Source organism: Oncorhynchus kisutch, linkage group LG26 (genome assembly GCF_002021735.2).
Source record: "Oncorhynchus kisutch isolate 150728-3 linkage group LG26, Okis_V2, whole genome shotgun sequence".
Classification (NCBI taxonomy): domain Eukaryota; kingdom Metazoa; phylum Chordata; class Actinopteri; order Salmoniformes; family Salmonidae; genus Oncorhynchus; species Oncorhynchus kisutch.
Genome location: NC_034199.2, coordinates 50,678,778 through 50,693,856, shown reverse-complemented (window position 1 = coordinate 50,693,856; position 15,079 = coordinate 50,678,778). Strand labels below are relative to the sequence as shown.

General features: G+C 44.6%; 1 protein-coding gene across 2 annotated transcripts in view; it reads left to right on the top strand.

Moving 5' to 3' along the window:
- Positions 1–15,079, top strand: part of bmpr2b (bone morphogenetic protein receptor, type II b (serine/threonine kinase)) — a 148,873-nt gene that overhangs the window by 100,670 nt on the left and 33,124 nt on the right. For both annotated transcript variants that reach the window (XM_031805443.1, XM_031805444.1), the window contains 3 exons: positions 4,828–4,988; positions 5,314–5,461; positions 12,409–12,545. In XM_031805443.1, the coding sequence (XP_031661303.1) occupies positions 4,828–4,988; positions 5,314–5,461; positions 12,409–12,545 (446 nt within the window). The remainder of the gene's footprint in view (positions 1–4,827; positions 4,989–5,313; positions 5,462–12,408; positions 12,546–15,079) is intronic.

Below are 15,079 nucleotides of genomic sequence, written 5' to 3'. Positions count from 1 at the left end.
ACGTAATACATACAGAATGACGTAATACAGAATGACATAATACAGAATGACAGAATGACATAATACAGAATGACGTAATACAGAATGACATAATACAGAATGACGTAATGCAGAATGACAGAATACAGAATGACGTAATACAGAATGACATAATACAGAATGACGTAATACAGAATGACAGAATGACATAATACAGAATGACGTAATGCAGAATGACATAATACAGAATGACGGAATGCAGAATGACATCATACAGAATGACGTAATACAGAATGACATAATACAGAATGACGTAATACAGAATGACAGAATGACATAATACAGAATGACGTAATGCAGAATGACATAATACAGAATGACGTAATACAGAATGACGTAATACAGAATGACAGAATACAGAATGACGTAATACAGAATGACAGAATACAGAACATTAATAGACAAGAACAGCTCAAGGACAGACCTACATGTAGCCTACATATCAATGCATACACACAAACTATCTAGGTCCAATAGGGGAGAGGAGTTATACCAAACTATCTAGGTCCAATAGGGGAGAGGAGTTATACCAAACTATCTAGGTCCAATAGGGGAGAGGAGTTATACCAAACTATCTAGGTCCAATAGGGGAGAGGAGTTATACCAAACTATCTAGGTCCAATAGGGGAGAGGAGTTATACCAAACTATCTAGGTCCAATAGGGGAGAGGAGTTATACCAAACTATCTAGGTCCAATAGGGGAGAGGAGTTATACCCAACTATCTAGGTCCAATAGGGGAGAGGAGTTATACCAAACTATCTAGGTCCAATAGGGGAGAGGAGTTATACCAAACTATCTAGGTCCAATAGGGGAGAGGAGTTATACCAAACTATCTAGGTCCAATAGGGGAGAGGAGTTATACCCAACTATCTAGGTCCAATAGGGGAGAGGAGTTATACCAAACTATCTAGGTCCAATAGGGGAGAGGAGTTATACCCAACTATCTAGGTCCAATAGGGGAGAGGAGTTATACCAAACTATCTGGGTCCAATAGGGGAGAGGAGTTATACCAAACTATCTAGGTCCAATAGGGGAGAGGAGTTATACCAAACTATCTGGGTCCAATAAGGGAGAGGAGTTATACCAAACTATCTAGGTCCAATAGGGGAGAGGAGTTATACCAAACTATCTGGGTCCAATAGGGGAGAGGAGTTATACCAAACTATCTGGGTCCAATAGGGGAGAGGAGTTATACCCAACTATCTAGGTCCAATAGGGGAGAGGAGTTATACCAAACTATCTGGGTCCAATAGGGGAGAGGAGTTATACCAAACTATCTAGGTCCAATAGGGGAGAGGAGTTATACCAAACTATCTGGGTCCAATAGGGGAGAGGAGTTATACCCAACTATCTAGGTCCAATAGGGGAGAGGAGTTATACCCAACTATCTAGGTCCAATAGGGGAGAGGAGTTATACCAAACTATCTGGGTCCAATAGGGGAGAGGAGTTATACCAAACTATCTAGGTCCAATAGGGGAGAGGAGTTATACCAAACTATCTAGGTCCAATAGGGGAGAGGAGTTATACCAAACTATCTGGGTCCAATAGGGGAGAGGCGTTATACCAAACTATCTAGGTCCAATAGGGGAGAGGAGTTATACCAAACTATCTAGGTCCAATAGGGGAGAGGAGTTATACCAAACTATCTGGGTCCAATAGGGGAGGCGTTTCTTTCTGTTTTTTAAAATCAGGTTTGCTGTTTATTTGAGCAAAATGAGATGGAAGGAAGTTCCATGCAATTAGGGCTCTATATAATACTGTATGCTTTCTTGAATTTGTTCTGGATTTGGGGACTGTGAAAAGACCCCTGGTGGCATGTCTGGTGGGATAAGTGTGTGTGTCAGAGCTGTGTGTAAGTTGACTATGCAAACAAATGTAGGGATTTTCAACACATTCCTCTTTCTTAATAAAAGAAGAAGTGATGCAGTCAGTCTGTCCTCAACTCTTAGCCAAGAGAGACTGGCCGCATAGTGTTAATATCAGCCCTCTGATCACAATGAAGAGCAATTCTACTACACTTTATATGACTGGAGACATTAGCAGAATCTGTTTTTACTTGGACAAATGACAGAGTAGCCGACTCTACTCACACTGACCAACTGACCAATAAAAACAGTGTCCATATGGCCTATGAGAATGGGAGACACAAGTAGAATAATAAACTGGAGGAGGATGTTGGCACTGAGCCAACAATGATAAAGAGTGAATATGCGCCTGTAGCCACTCACCGGGGGACCGATGCTCTCCGCTGGTGCCAATAATATAGGCCAATTAAGTTGAGCATTTTGATAACTAAGACAGATTAGAGTCTTTACGTTGTCTTTTCTATACAGAAAATGGGCCATTTGCTTTCCAAAATGTTTTTTCCCCCACAATTGAATTTTGATATATTGCGATATACTTGACTGGGTATAAACTTTTCACTGACGCAACTCAGCAATCCTCCTAAAGGACTCTCAAACCACGAGAATCATGGCTACAGATACAACCCTACTGCTGTTGTATTGGAGAATCATGGCTACAGATACAACCCTACTGCTGTTGTATTGGAGAATCATGGCTACAGATACAACCCTACTGCTGTTGTATTGGAGAATCTTCAGAAGAACAACACATCTCTACAGCACTCCATCAATCAGGCCTTTATGGTAGAGTAGCCAGACAGAAGCCATTCCTCAGTAAAAGACACATGACAGCCTGCTTGGAGTTTGCCAAAAGGCACCTAAAGGACTCTCAAACCATGAGAAACAAGATTGGTCAAGATTGAACTCTTTGGCTTGAATGCCAAGCGTCACGTCTTTAGGAAACCTGGCACGATCCCTACGGTGAAGCATGGCGGTGGCAGCATCATTCTGTGGGGATGTTTTTCAGCAGCAAGGACTAGGAGACTAGTCAGGATCGAGGCAAAGACCCTAAGCATACAGCCAAGACAACGCAGGAGTGGATTCGGGACAAGTCCCTGAATGTCATTGAGTGGCCCAGCCAGAGCTTAAACCCGATCTCTGGAGTGACCTGAAAATAGCTGTGCAGAAACACTCACCATCCAACCTGGCAGAGCTTGAGAAGATCTGCAGAGAAGAATGGGAGAAAATCCCCAAATACAAGTGTGACAAGCTTGTAGCGTCATAGCCAAGAAGTATTTACTGTTATATAATGAAATATTATACTTCAACCATAATACCTTAATATAGTATTGATTGTGTTACAGTTCATTCATAGTACTGTTATATAGTACTGTTATATAGTATTGACTGTGTTACAGTTACTGCCCCTGGGGCGGCCTAGTGGTTAGAGCGTTGGACTAGTAACCGGAAGGTTGCAAGTTCAAACCCCCGAGCTGACAAGGTACAAATCTGTCGTTCTGCCCCTGAACAGGCAGTTAACCCACTGTTCCTAGACCAGTTAACCCACTGTTCCTAGGCAGGTTAACCCACTGTTCCTAGGCCAGTTAACCCACTGTTCCTAGACCAGTTAACCCACTGTTCCTAGACCAGTTAACCCACTGTTCCTAGACCAGTTACCCCACTGTTCCACTGTTCCTAGACCAGTTAACCCACTGTTCCTAGACCAGTTAACCCACTGTTCCTAGACCAGTTAACCCACTGTTCCTAGACCAGTTAACCCACTGTTCCTAGACCAGTTACTCCCACTGTTCCTAGGCCAGTTAACCCACTGTTCCTAGGCCAGTTAACCCACTGTTCCTAGACCAGTTAACCCACTGTTCCTAGACCAGTTAACCCACTGTTCCTAGGCCAGTTAACCCACTGTTCCTAGACCAGTTAACCCACTGTTCCTAGGCCAGTTAACCCACTGTTCCTAGGCCAGTTAACCCACTGTTCCTAGACCAGTTAACCCACTGTTCCTAGGCCAGTTAACCCACTGTTCCTAGGCCAGTTAACCCACTGTTCCTAGGCCAGTTAACCCACTGTTCCTAGGCCAGTTAACCCACTGTTCCTAGACCAGTTAACCCACTGTTCCTGGGCCAGTTAACCCACTGTTCCTAGGCCAGTTAACCCACTGTTCCTAGGCCAGTTAACCCACTGTTCCTAGGCCAGTTAACCCACTGTTCCTAGACCAGTTAACCCACTGTTCCTAGACCAGTTAACCCACTGTTCCTAGACCAGTTAACCCACTGTTCCTAGACCAGTTAACCCACTGTTCCTAGACCAGTTAACCCACTGTTCCTAGACCAGTTAACCCACTGTTCCTAGACCAGTTAACCCACTGTTCCTAGGCCAGTTAACCCACTGTTCCTAGGCCAGTTAACCCACTGTTCCTAGACCAGTTAACCCACTGTTCCTAGACCAGTTAACCCACTGTTCCTAAATAAAGGGACAAATAAAACAGGTATATCATAGGTTCTACAGTAACTGTGTTATTCAGCAATGTGCTTTAAGCGATCATGGTGACATGCAGAGACTAATTTATTTTCTCTCCTTCTCCCCCTCCCTCCCCTCTCTCCCCTCTCTCTCCCCTCTCTTTCTCCCCCTCTCTCCCCCCTCTCTCTCTTCACTCCCTTTCTCCCTCTACCTCCCCCCTCTCTCTCCCCCCTCTCTCCCCTCTCTTTCTCCCCCTCTCTCCCCCCTCTCTCTCTTCACTCCCTTTCTCCCTCTCCCTCCCCCCTCTCTCTCCCCCCTCTCTCCCCTCTCTTTCTCCCCTCTCTTTCTCATTCTCCCTCCCCCTCTCTCCCCCCCTTCTCTCTCTCTCCCCTTCCCTCTCTCTCTCTCTCTCTCTCTCTCCCCTTTCCCTCCCATCTCTCCTCCCTCCCTCCCTCCCTCTCTCCCAGACATCTACAAGCCAGCCGTATCTCACAGAGACCTGAATAGCAGGAATGTTCTAGTAAAGAACGATGGGACGTGTGTGATCAGTGACTTTGGTCTGTCCATGAAGCTGACAGGGAACCGCCTGGTCAGACCTGGAGAGGAGGAGAACGCTGCCATCAGCGAGGTGAGTCCCTAACCTCTGACCTCTAACCCTAACCCCAGGTGGTCAGGCCTGGAGAGGAGGAGAACGCTGCCATCAGTGAGGTGAGTCCCTAACCTCTGACCTCTAACCCTAACCCCAGGGGGTCAGGCCTGGAGAGGAGGAGAACGCTGCCATCAGCGAGGGGAGTTGGTCAACTCCGCTGACTGCCTCGGCACTGGGTCTCATCTGTAAACCACCCTCAGTCTGCTTAGCCAACACCCTCTTTGATAGCTAATAATGCAAGTACTGCCACAGCTTTAAGATGGACAGACTTTAAACCCTATTCTCTAATTCTGTTTCTCTCCAGGTGGGTACAGTCCGATACATGGCCCCAGAGGTTCTGGAAGGGGCGGTGAACCTGAGGGACTGTGAGTCGGCTCTGAAGCAGGTGGACATGTACGCCCTGGGGCTCATCTACTGGGAGACCTTCATGAGGTGTACTGATCTCTTCCCAGGTAATAACCCTGACCTCTAACCCTGGGCCCCGTCTACTGCTTTTTCAAGCAGAAATTTGCTTCCTGCAACACTAACTCAAAAAAGTTCTGGGACACTGTAAAGTCCATGGAGAATAAGAACACCTCCTCCCAGCTGCCCACTGCACTGAAGATAGGAAACACTGTCACCACTGATAAATCCACCATAATTGAGAATTTCAATAAGCATTTTTCTACGGCTGGCCATGCTTTCCACCTGGCTACTCCTACCCCGGACAACAGCACTGCACCCCCAACAGCAACTCGCCCAAGCCTTCCCCATTTCTCCTTCTCCCAAATCCATTCAGCTGATGTTCTGAAAGAGCTGCAAAATCTGGACCCCTACAAATCAGCCGGGCTAGACAATCTGGACCCTTTCTTTCTAAAATTATCTGCCGAAATTGTTGCCACCCCTATTACTAGCCTGTTCAACCTCTCTTTCGTGTCGTCTGAGATTCCCAAAGATTGGAAAGCAGCTGCGGTCATCCCCCTCTTCAAAGGGGGGGACACTCTTGACCCAAACTGCTACAGACCTATATCTATCCTACCGTGCCTTTCTAAGGTCTTCGAAAGCCAAGTCAACAAACAGATTACCGACCATTTCGAATCTCACCATACCTTCTCTGCTATGCAATCTGGTTTCAGAGCTGGTCATGGGTGCACCTCAGCCACGCTCAAGGTCCTAAACGATATCTTAACCGCCATCGATAAGAAACATTACTGTGCAGCCGTATTCATTGATCTGGCCAAGGCTTTCGACTCTGTCAATCACCATATCCTCATCGGCAGACTCGACAGCCTTGGTTTCTCAAATGATTGCCTCGCCTGGTTCACCAACTACTTCTCTGATAGAGTTCAGTGTGTCAAATCGGAGGGTCTGCTGTCCGGACCTCTGGCAGTCTCTATGGGGGTGCCACAGGGTTCAATTCTTGGACCGACTCTCTTCTCTGTATACATCAATGAGGTCGCTCTTGCTGCTGGTGAGTCCCTGATCCACCTCTACGCAGACGACACCATTCTGTATACTTCCGGCCCTTCTCTGGACACTGTGTTAACAACCCTCCAGGCAAGCTTCAATGCCATACAACTCTCCTTCCGTGGCCTCCAATTGCTCTTGAATGCAAGTAAAACTAAATGCATGCTCTTCAACCGATCGCTGCCTGCACCTACCCGCCTGTCCAACATCACTACTCTGGACGGCTCTGACTTAGAATACGTGGACAACTACAAATACTTAGGTGTCTGGTTAGATTGTAAACTCTCCTTCCAGACCCATATCAAACATCTCCAATCCAAAGTTAAATCTAGAATTGGCTTCCTATTTCGCAACAAAGCATCCTTCACTCATGCTGCCAAACATACCCTTGTAAAACTGACCATCCTACCAATCCTCGACTTTGGCGATGTCATTTACAAAATAGCCTCCAATACCCTACTCAACAAATTGGATGCAGTCTATCACAGTGCAATCCGTTTTATCACCAAAGCCCCATATACTACCCACCATTGCGACCTGTACGCTCTCGTTGGCTGGCCCTCGCTTCATACTCGTCGCCAAACCCACTGGCTCCATGTCATCTACAAGACCCTGCGAGGTAAAGTCCCCCCTTATCTCAGCTCGCTGGTCACCATAGCATCTCCCACCTGTAGCACACGCTCCAGCAGGTATATCTCTCTAGTCACCCCCAAAACCAATTCTTTCTTTGGCCGCCTCTCCTTCCAGTTCTCTGCTGCCAATGACTGGAACGAACTACAAAAATCTCTGAAACTGGAAACACTTATCTCCCTCACTAGCTTTAAGCACCAACTGTCAGAGCAGCTCACAGATTACTGCACCTGTACATAGCCCACCTATAATTTAGCCCAAACAACTACCTCTTTCCCAACTGTATTTAATTTTAATTAATTTATTTATTTTGCTCCTTTGCACCCCATTATTTTTTATTTCTACTTTGCACATTCTTCCATTGCAAAACTACCATTCCAGTATTTTACTTGCTATATTGTATTTACTTTGCCATCATGGCCTTTTTTGCCTTTACCTCCCTTCTCACCTCATTTGCTCACATTGTATATAGACTTGTTTATACTGCATTATTGACTGTATGTTTGTTTTTACTCCATGTGTAACTCTGTGTCATTTTATCTGTCGAACTGCTTTGCTTTATCTTGGCCAGGTCGCAATTGTAAATGAGAACTTGTTCTCAACTTGCCTACCTGGTTAAATAAAGGTAAAATAAATAAATAAAATAAAAAACTGGGAGACCTTCATGAGGTGTACTGACCTCTAACCCTGGGCCTGGTCTACTGGGAGACCTTCATGAGGTGTACTGACCTCTTCCCAGGTAATAACCCTGACCTCTAACCCTGGGCCTCGTCTACTGGGAGACCATGAGGTGTACTGACCTCTTTCCAGGTAATAACCCTGACCTCTAACCCTGGGCCCCGTCTACTGGGAGACCTTCATGAGGCGTACTGACCTCTTCCCAGGTAATAACCCTGACCTCTAACCCTGGGCCCCGTCTACTGGGAGACCTTCATGAGGTGTACTGACATCTAACCCTGAGCCTCGTCTACTGGGAGACCTTCATGAGGTGTACTGACCTCTAACCCTGGGCCTCATCTACTGGGAGACCTTAATGAGGTGTACTGACCTCTAACCCTGAGCCTCATCTACTGGGAGATCTTCATGAGGTGTACTGACCTCTAACCCTGAGCCTCATCTACTGGGAGACCTTCATGAGGTGTACTGACCTCTAACCCTGGGCCCCGTCTACTGGGAGACCTTAATGAGGTGTACTGACCTCTAACCCTGGGCCCTGTCTACTGGGAGACCTTAATGAGGTGTACTGACCTCTTCCCAGCTTATAACCCCTAACCCCTGACCTTCGAACTCCAGATACTGCGGGAGCATTCAACAGTGTAACAGTGTCTTATGATATTGTGTCCTCCAGGAGAGATGATATTGTGTCCTCCAGGAGAAATGATGGTTGTGGTGATATTGTGTCCTCCAGGAGAAATTATGGTGGTGGTGATATTGTGTCCATCAGGAGAGATGATGGTGGTGGTGATATTGATAGTTAGTTACCTTCTTAACAGCACTATCAACAAGGCAGGCCCTAGTTTCTACCTTCTTAACAGCACTATCAACAAGGCAGGTCCTAGTTTCTACCTTCTTAACAATACTATCAACAAGGCAGGTCCTACAGGCTCTAGTTTCTACCTTCTTAACAACACTATCAACCAGGCAGGTTCTACAGGCCCTAGTGTATACCTTCTTAACAGCACTATCAACAAGGCAGGTCCTAGTTTCTACGTTCTTAACAACACTATCAACAAGGCAGGTCCTACAGGCCCTAGTTTCTACCTTCTTAACAACACTATCAACAAGGCAGGTCCTACAGGCCCTAGTTTCTACCTTCTTAACAGCACTATCAACAAGGCAGGCCCTAGTTTCTACCTTCTTAACAACATTGTCAAGAAGGCAGGTCCTACAGGCCCTAGTTTCTACCTTCTTAACAACACTATCAACAAGGCAGGTCCTACAGGCCCTAGTTTCTACCTTCTTAACAACACTATCAACAAGGCAGGTCCTACAGGTCCTAGTTTCTACCTTCTTAACAACACTATCAACAAGGCAGGTCCTACAGGCCCTAGTTTCTACCTTCTTAACAACACTATCAACAAGGTAGGTCCTACATGCCCTAGTTTCTACCTTCTTAACAACACTATCAACAAGGCAGGTCCTACAGGCCCTAGTTTCTACCTTCTTAACAACACTATCAACAAGGCAGGTCCTACAGGCCCTAGTTTCTACCTTCTTAACAGCACTATCAACAAGGCAGGCCCTAGTTTCTACCTTCTTAACAACATTGTCAACAAGGCAGGTCCTACAGGCCCTAGTTTCTACCTTCTTAACAACACTATCAACAAGGCAGGTCCTACAGACCCTAGTTTCTACCTTCTTAACAGCACTATCAACAAGGCAGGCCCTAGTTTCTACCTTCTTAACAACATTGTCAACAAGGCAGGTCCTACAGGCCCTAGTTTCTACCTTCTTAACAACACTATCAACAAGGCAGGTCCTACAGGCCCTAGTTTCTACCTTCTTAACAGCACTATCAACAAGGCAGGCCCTAGTTTCTACCTTCTTAACAACACTATCAACAAGGCAGGTCCTACATGCCCTAGTTTCTACCTTCTTAACAACACTATCAACAAGGCAGGTCCTACAGGCCCTAGTTTCTACCTTCTTAACAACACTATCAACAAGGCAGGTCCTACAGGCCCTAGTTTCTACATTCTTAACAACACTATCAACAAGGCAGGTAATACAGGCCCTAGTTTCTACCTTCTTAACAACACTATCAACAAGGCAGGTCCTACAGGCCCTAGTTTCTACCTTCTTAACAACACTATCAACAAGGCAGGTAATACAGGCCCTAGTTTCTACCTTCTTAACAACACTATCAACAAGGCAGGTCCTACAGGCCCTAGTTTCTACCTTCTTAACAACACTATCAACAAGGCAGGTCCTACAGGCCCTAGTTTCTACCTTCTTAACAACACTATCAACAAGGCAGGTCCTACAGGCCCTAGTTTCTACCTTCTTAACAACACTATCAACAAGGCAGGTCCTACAGGCCCTAGTTTCTACCTTCTTAACAACACTATCAACAAGGCAGGTCCTACATGCCCTTGTTTTGTTCCACCTACTGTTTTGTCGTGTGGTCAGGTGCCACAAAATAGGACTTAGGATAATATGCATCAAAGTGGAGGAGAGATTGACTTCATCACTACTTGTATTTATGAGAGGTATTGACATGTTGAATGCACCGAGCTGCCTGTCTAAACTACTGGCACACAGCTCAGACACCCATGCATACCCCACAAGACATGCCACCAGGGGTCTCTTCACAGTCCCCAAGTCCAGAACAGACTATGGGAGGTGCACAGTACTACATAGAACCATGACTAGGGTGGAACTCTATTCCACAGTACTACATAGAGCCATGACTACATGGAACTCTATTCCACAGTACTACATAGAGACATGACTACATGGAACTCTATTCCACAGTACTACATAGAGCCATGACTACATGGAACTCTATTCCACAGTACTACATAGAGACATGACTACATGGAACTCTATTCCACAGTACTACATAGAGCCATGACTACATGGAACTCTATTCCACAGTACTACATAGAGCCATGACTACATGGAACTCTATTCCACAGTACTACATAGAGCCATGACTACATGGAACTCTATTCCACAGTACTACATAGAGCCATGACTACATGGAACTCTATTCCACAGTACTACATAGAGCCATGACTACATGGAACTCTATTCCACAGTACTACATAGAGCCATGACTACATGGAACTCTATTCCACAGTACTACATAGAGCCATGACTACATGGAACTCTATTCCACAGTACTACATAGAGCCATGACTACATGGAACTCTATTCCACAGTACTACATAGAGCCATGACTACATGGAACTCTATTCCACAGTACTACATAGAGCCATGACTACATGGAACTCTATTCCACAGTACTACATAGAGCCATGACTACATGGAACTCTATTCCACAGTACTACATAGAGCCATGACTACATGGAACTCTATTCCACATCAGGTAACTGATGCAGCAGGAGAATCAGATTTTAAAACAGATTAAAATATACCTTATGGAACAGCGGGGACTGTGAAGCAACACGAACACAGACACATACACATGCATACACATGTCACACATACGATAACATACGCACACATGGATTTAGTACTGTAGATATGTGGTAGTGGTGGATTAGGGGCCTGAGGGCACACAGTGTGTTGTGAAATCTGTGAATGTGTTGTAGTGTTTTTAAAATTGTATAAACTGCCTTAATTTTAATGGACCCCAGGAAGAGTAGCTACTGCCTTGGCAGGAACTAATGGGGATCCATAATAAACCCCAGGAAGAGTAGCTGCTGCCTTGGCAGGAACTAATGGGGATCCATAATAAACCCCAGGAAGAGTAGCTACTGCCTTGTCAGGAACTAATGGGGATCCCTAATAAACCCCAGGAAGAGTAGCTGCTGCCATGGCAGGAACTAATGGGGATCCATAATAAACCCCAGGAAGAGTAGCTGCTGCCTTGGCAGGAACTAATGGGGATCCATAATAAACCCCAGGAAGAGTAGCTGCTGCCTTGACAGAAACCAATGGGGATCCATAATAAATACAAATACAAATGATGATATTGTGTCCTCCAGGAGAGATGGTAATGAATATTGTGTCCTCCAGGAGATATGGTAATGATGATATTGTGTCCTCTAGGAGAGATGGTAATGAATATTGTGTCCTCCAGGAGATATGGTAATGATGATATTGTGTCCTCCAGGAGAGATGGTAATGAATATTGTGTCCTCCAGGAGATATGGTAATGATGATATTGTGTCCTCTAGGAGAGATGGTAATGAATATTGTGTCCTCCAGGAGATATGGTAATGATGATATTGTGTCCTCCAGGAGAGATGGTAATGATGATATTGTGTCCTCCAGGAGAGATGGTAATGATGATATTGTGTCCTCCAGGAGAGATGGTAATGATGATATTGTGTCCTCCAGGAGAGATGGTAATGATGATATTGTGTCCTCCAGGAGAGATGGTAATGATGATATTGTGTCCTCTAGTAGAGATGGTAATGATGATATTGTGTCCTCCAGGAGAGATGGTAATGAATATTGTGTCCTCCAGGAGAGATGGTAATGATGATATTGTGTCCTCCAGGAGAGATGGTAATGATGATATTGTGTCCTCTAGGAGAGATGGTAATGATGATATTGTGTCCTCCAGGAGAGATGGTAATGATGATATTGTGTCCTCCAGGAGAGATGGTAATGATGATATTGTGTCCTCCAGGTGAGGCGGTGCCCGACTACCAGATGGCGTTCCAGGCCGAGGCAGGGAACCACCCCTCCTTTGAGGACATGCAGGTCCTGGTGTCCAGAGAGAAAGAGAGACCCAAGTTCCCCGAGGCCTGGAAAGAGAACAGTCTGGTGAGGAGAATACTATTACAACTATTACTCAACACTCAATGTTGTTTTTACACATAACAGTGATCCGGTTCCCTGGAGAGTTGGTGAGAATTCCACAACATAAGTTTCGCCTGATTCTACATGCTACAGTGACATTAGCATGCTAGCTTGTTTACAAACATTCAGCTTCAACAAATAAAAAGATCTCTCTGTGTTCTGAACGGAATACAGAATAGAATGCGTTTATTTTAGCGCTAAAGAACTCATTGACTGACATCAGCTAGCGCTAAAGAACTCATTGACTGACATCAGCTTGCGCTAAAGAACTCATTGACTGACATCAGCTAGCGCTAAAGAACTCATTGACTGACATCAGCTAGCGCTAAAGAACTCATTGACTGACATCAGCTTGCGCTAAAGAACTCATTGACTGACATCAGCTAGCGCTAAAGAACTCATTGACTGACATCAGCTAGCGCTAAAGAACTCATTGACTGACATCAGCTAGCGCTAAAGAACTCATTGACTGACATCAGCTAGCGCTAAAGAACTCATTGACTGACATCAGCTAGCGCTAAAGAACTCATTGACTGACATCAGCTAGCGCTAAAGAACTCATTGACTGACATCAGCTAGCGCTAAAGAACTCATTGACTGACATCAGCTTGCGCTAAAGAACTCATTGACTGACATCTGTTCAATTACTGAGCCCAACGTGTCATTTCACTAGAGAGAAATCAAATCAAATCAAATCATTCAAATCATTCAAATCAAATGATTGACGAGAGAAATGAAGTCAAGAACTACAGTATATGTAGTTGTGGGAAAAGGATGCAATTGTCACACTGGAGTGAAAGTATAGATACCTTCATAGAAAGTTACTTTAAGTAAAAGTGGAAGTCACCCAGTAAAATACTACTTGAGGAAAAGTCTATTAGTATTTGGTTTTAAATATACTTAAGTGTCAAAGGTAAATCTATTTGCTAAAATCTACTTAAGTATCATAAGTAGAAGTAAAAATATGAATCATTTCAAATTCCTTATATTAAGCAAAGCAGACGGCACCGTTTTCTTGTTGTTTTTTAGTTTATGCATTATTTACAGATAGTCAGGGGAACACTCCATCACTCAGACATTATTTACAGATAGTCAGGGGAACACTCCATCACTCAGACATTATTTACAGATAGTCAGGGGAACACTCCATCACTCAGACATTATTTACAGATAGTCAGGGGAACACTCCATCACTCAGACATTATTTACAGATAGTCAGGGGAACACTCCATCACTCAGACATTATTTACAGATAGTCAGGGGAACACTCCATCACTCAGACATTATTTACAGATAGTCAGGGGAACACTCCATCACTCAGACATTATTTACAGATAGTCAGGGGAACACTCCATCACTCAGACATTATTTACAGATAGTCAGGGGAACACTCCATCACTCAGACATTATTTACAGATAGTCAGGGGAACACTCCATCACTCAGACATTATTTACAGATAGTCAGGGGAACACTCCATCACTCAGACATTATTTACAGATAGTCAGGGGAACACTCCATCACTCAGACATTATTTACAGATAGTCAGGGGAACACTCCATCACTCAGACATTATTTACAGATAGTCAGGGGAACACTCCATCACTCAGACATTATTTACAGATAGTCAGGGGAACACTCCATCACTCAGACATTATTTACAGATAGTCAGGGGAACACTCCATCACTCAGACATTATTTACAGATAGTCAGGGGAACACTCCATCACTCAGACATTATTTACAGATAGTCAGGGGAACACTCCATCACTCAGACATTATTTACAGATAGTCAGGGGAACACTCCATCACTCAGACATTATTTACAGATAGTCAGGGGAACACTCCATCACTCAGACATTATTTACAGATAGTCAGGGGAACACTCCATCACTCAGACATTATTTACAGATAGTCAGGGGAACACTCCATCACTCAGACATTATTTACAGATAGTCAGGGGAACACTCCATCACTCAGACATTATTTACAGATAGTCAGGGGAACACTCCATCACGCAGACATTATTTACAGATAGTCAGGGGAACACTCCATCACTCAGACATTATTTACAGATAGTCAGGGGAACACTCCATCACTCAGACATTATTTACAGATAGTCAGGGGAACACTCCATCACTCAGACATTATTTACAGATAGTCAGGGGAACACTCCATCACTCAGACATTATTTACAGATAGTCAGGGGAACACTCCATCACTCAGACATTATTTACAGATAGTCAGGGGAACACTCCATCACTCAGACATTATTTACAGATAGTCAGGGGAACACTCCATCACTCAGACATTATTTACAGATAGTCAGGGGAACACTCCATCACTCAGACATTATTTACAGATAGTCAGGGGAACACTCCATCACGCAGACATTATTTACAGATAGTCAGGGGAACACTCCATCACTCAGACATTATTTACAGATAGTCAGGGGAACACTCCATCACTCAGACATTATTTACAGATAGTCAGGGGAACAC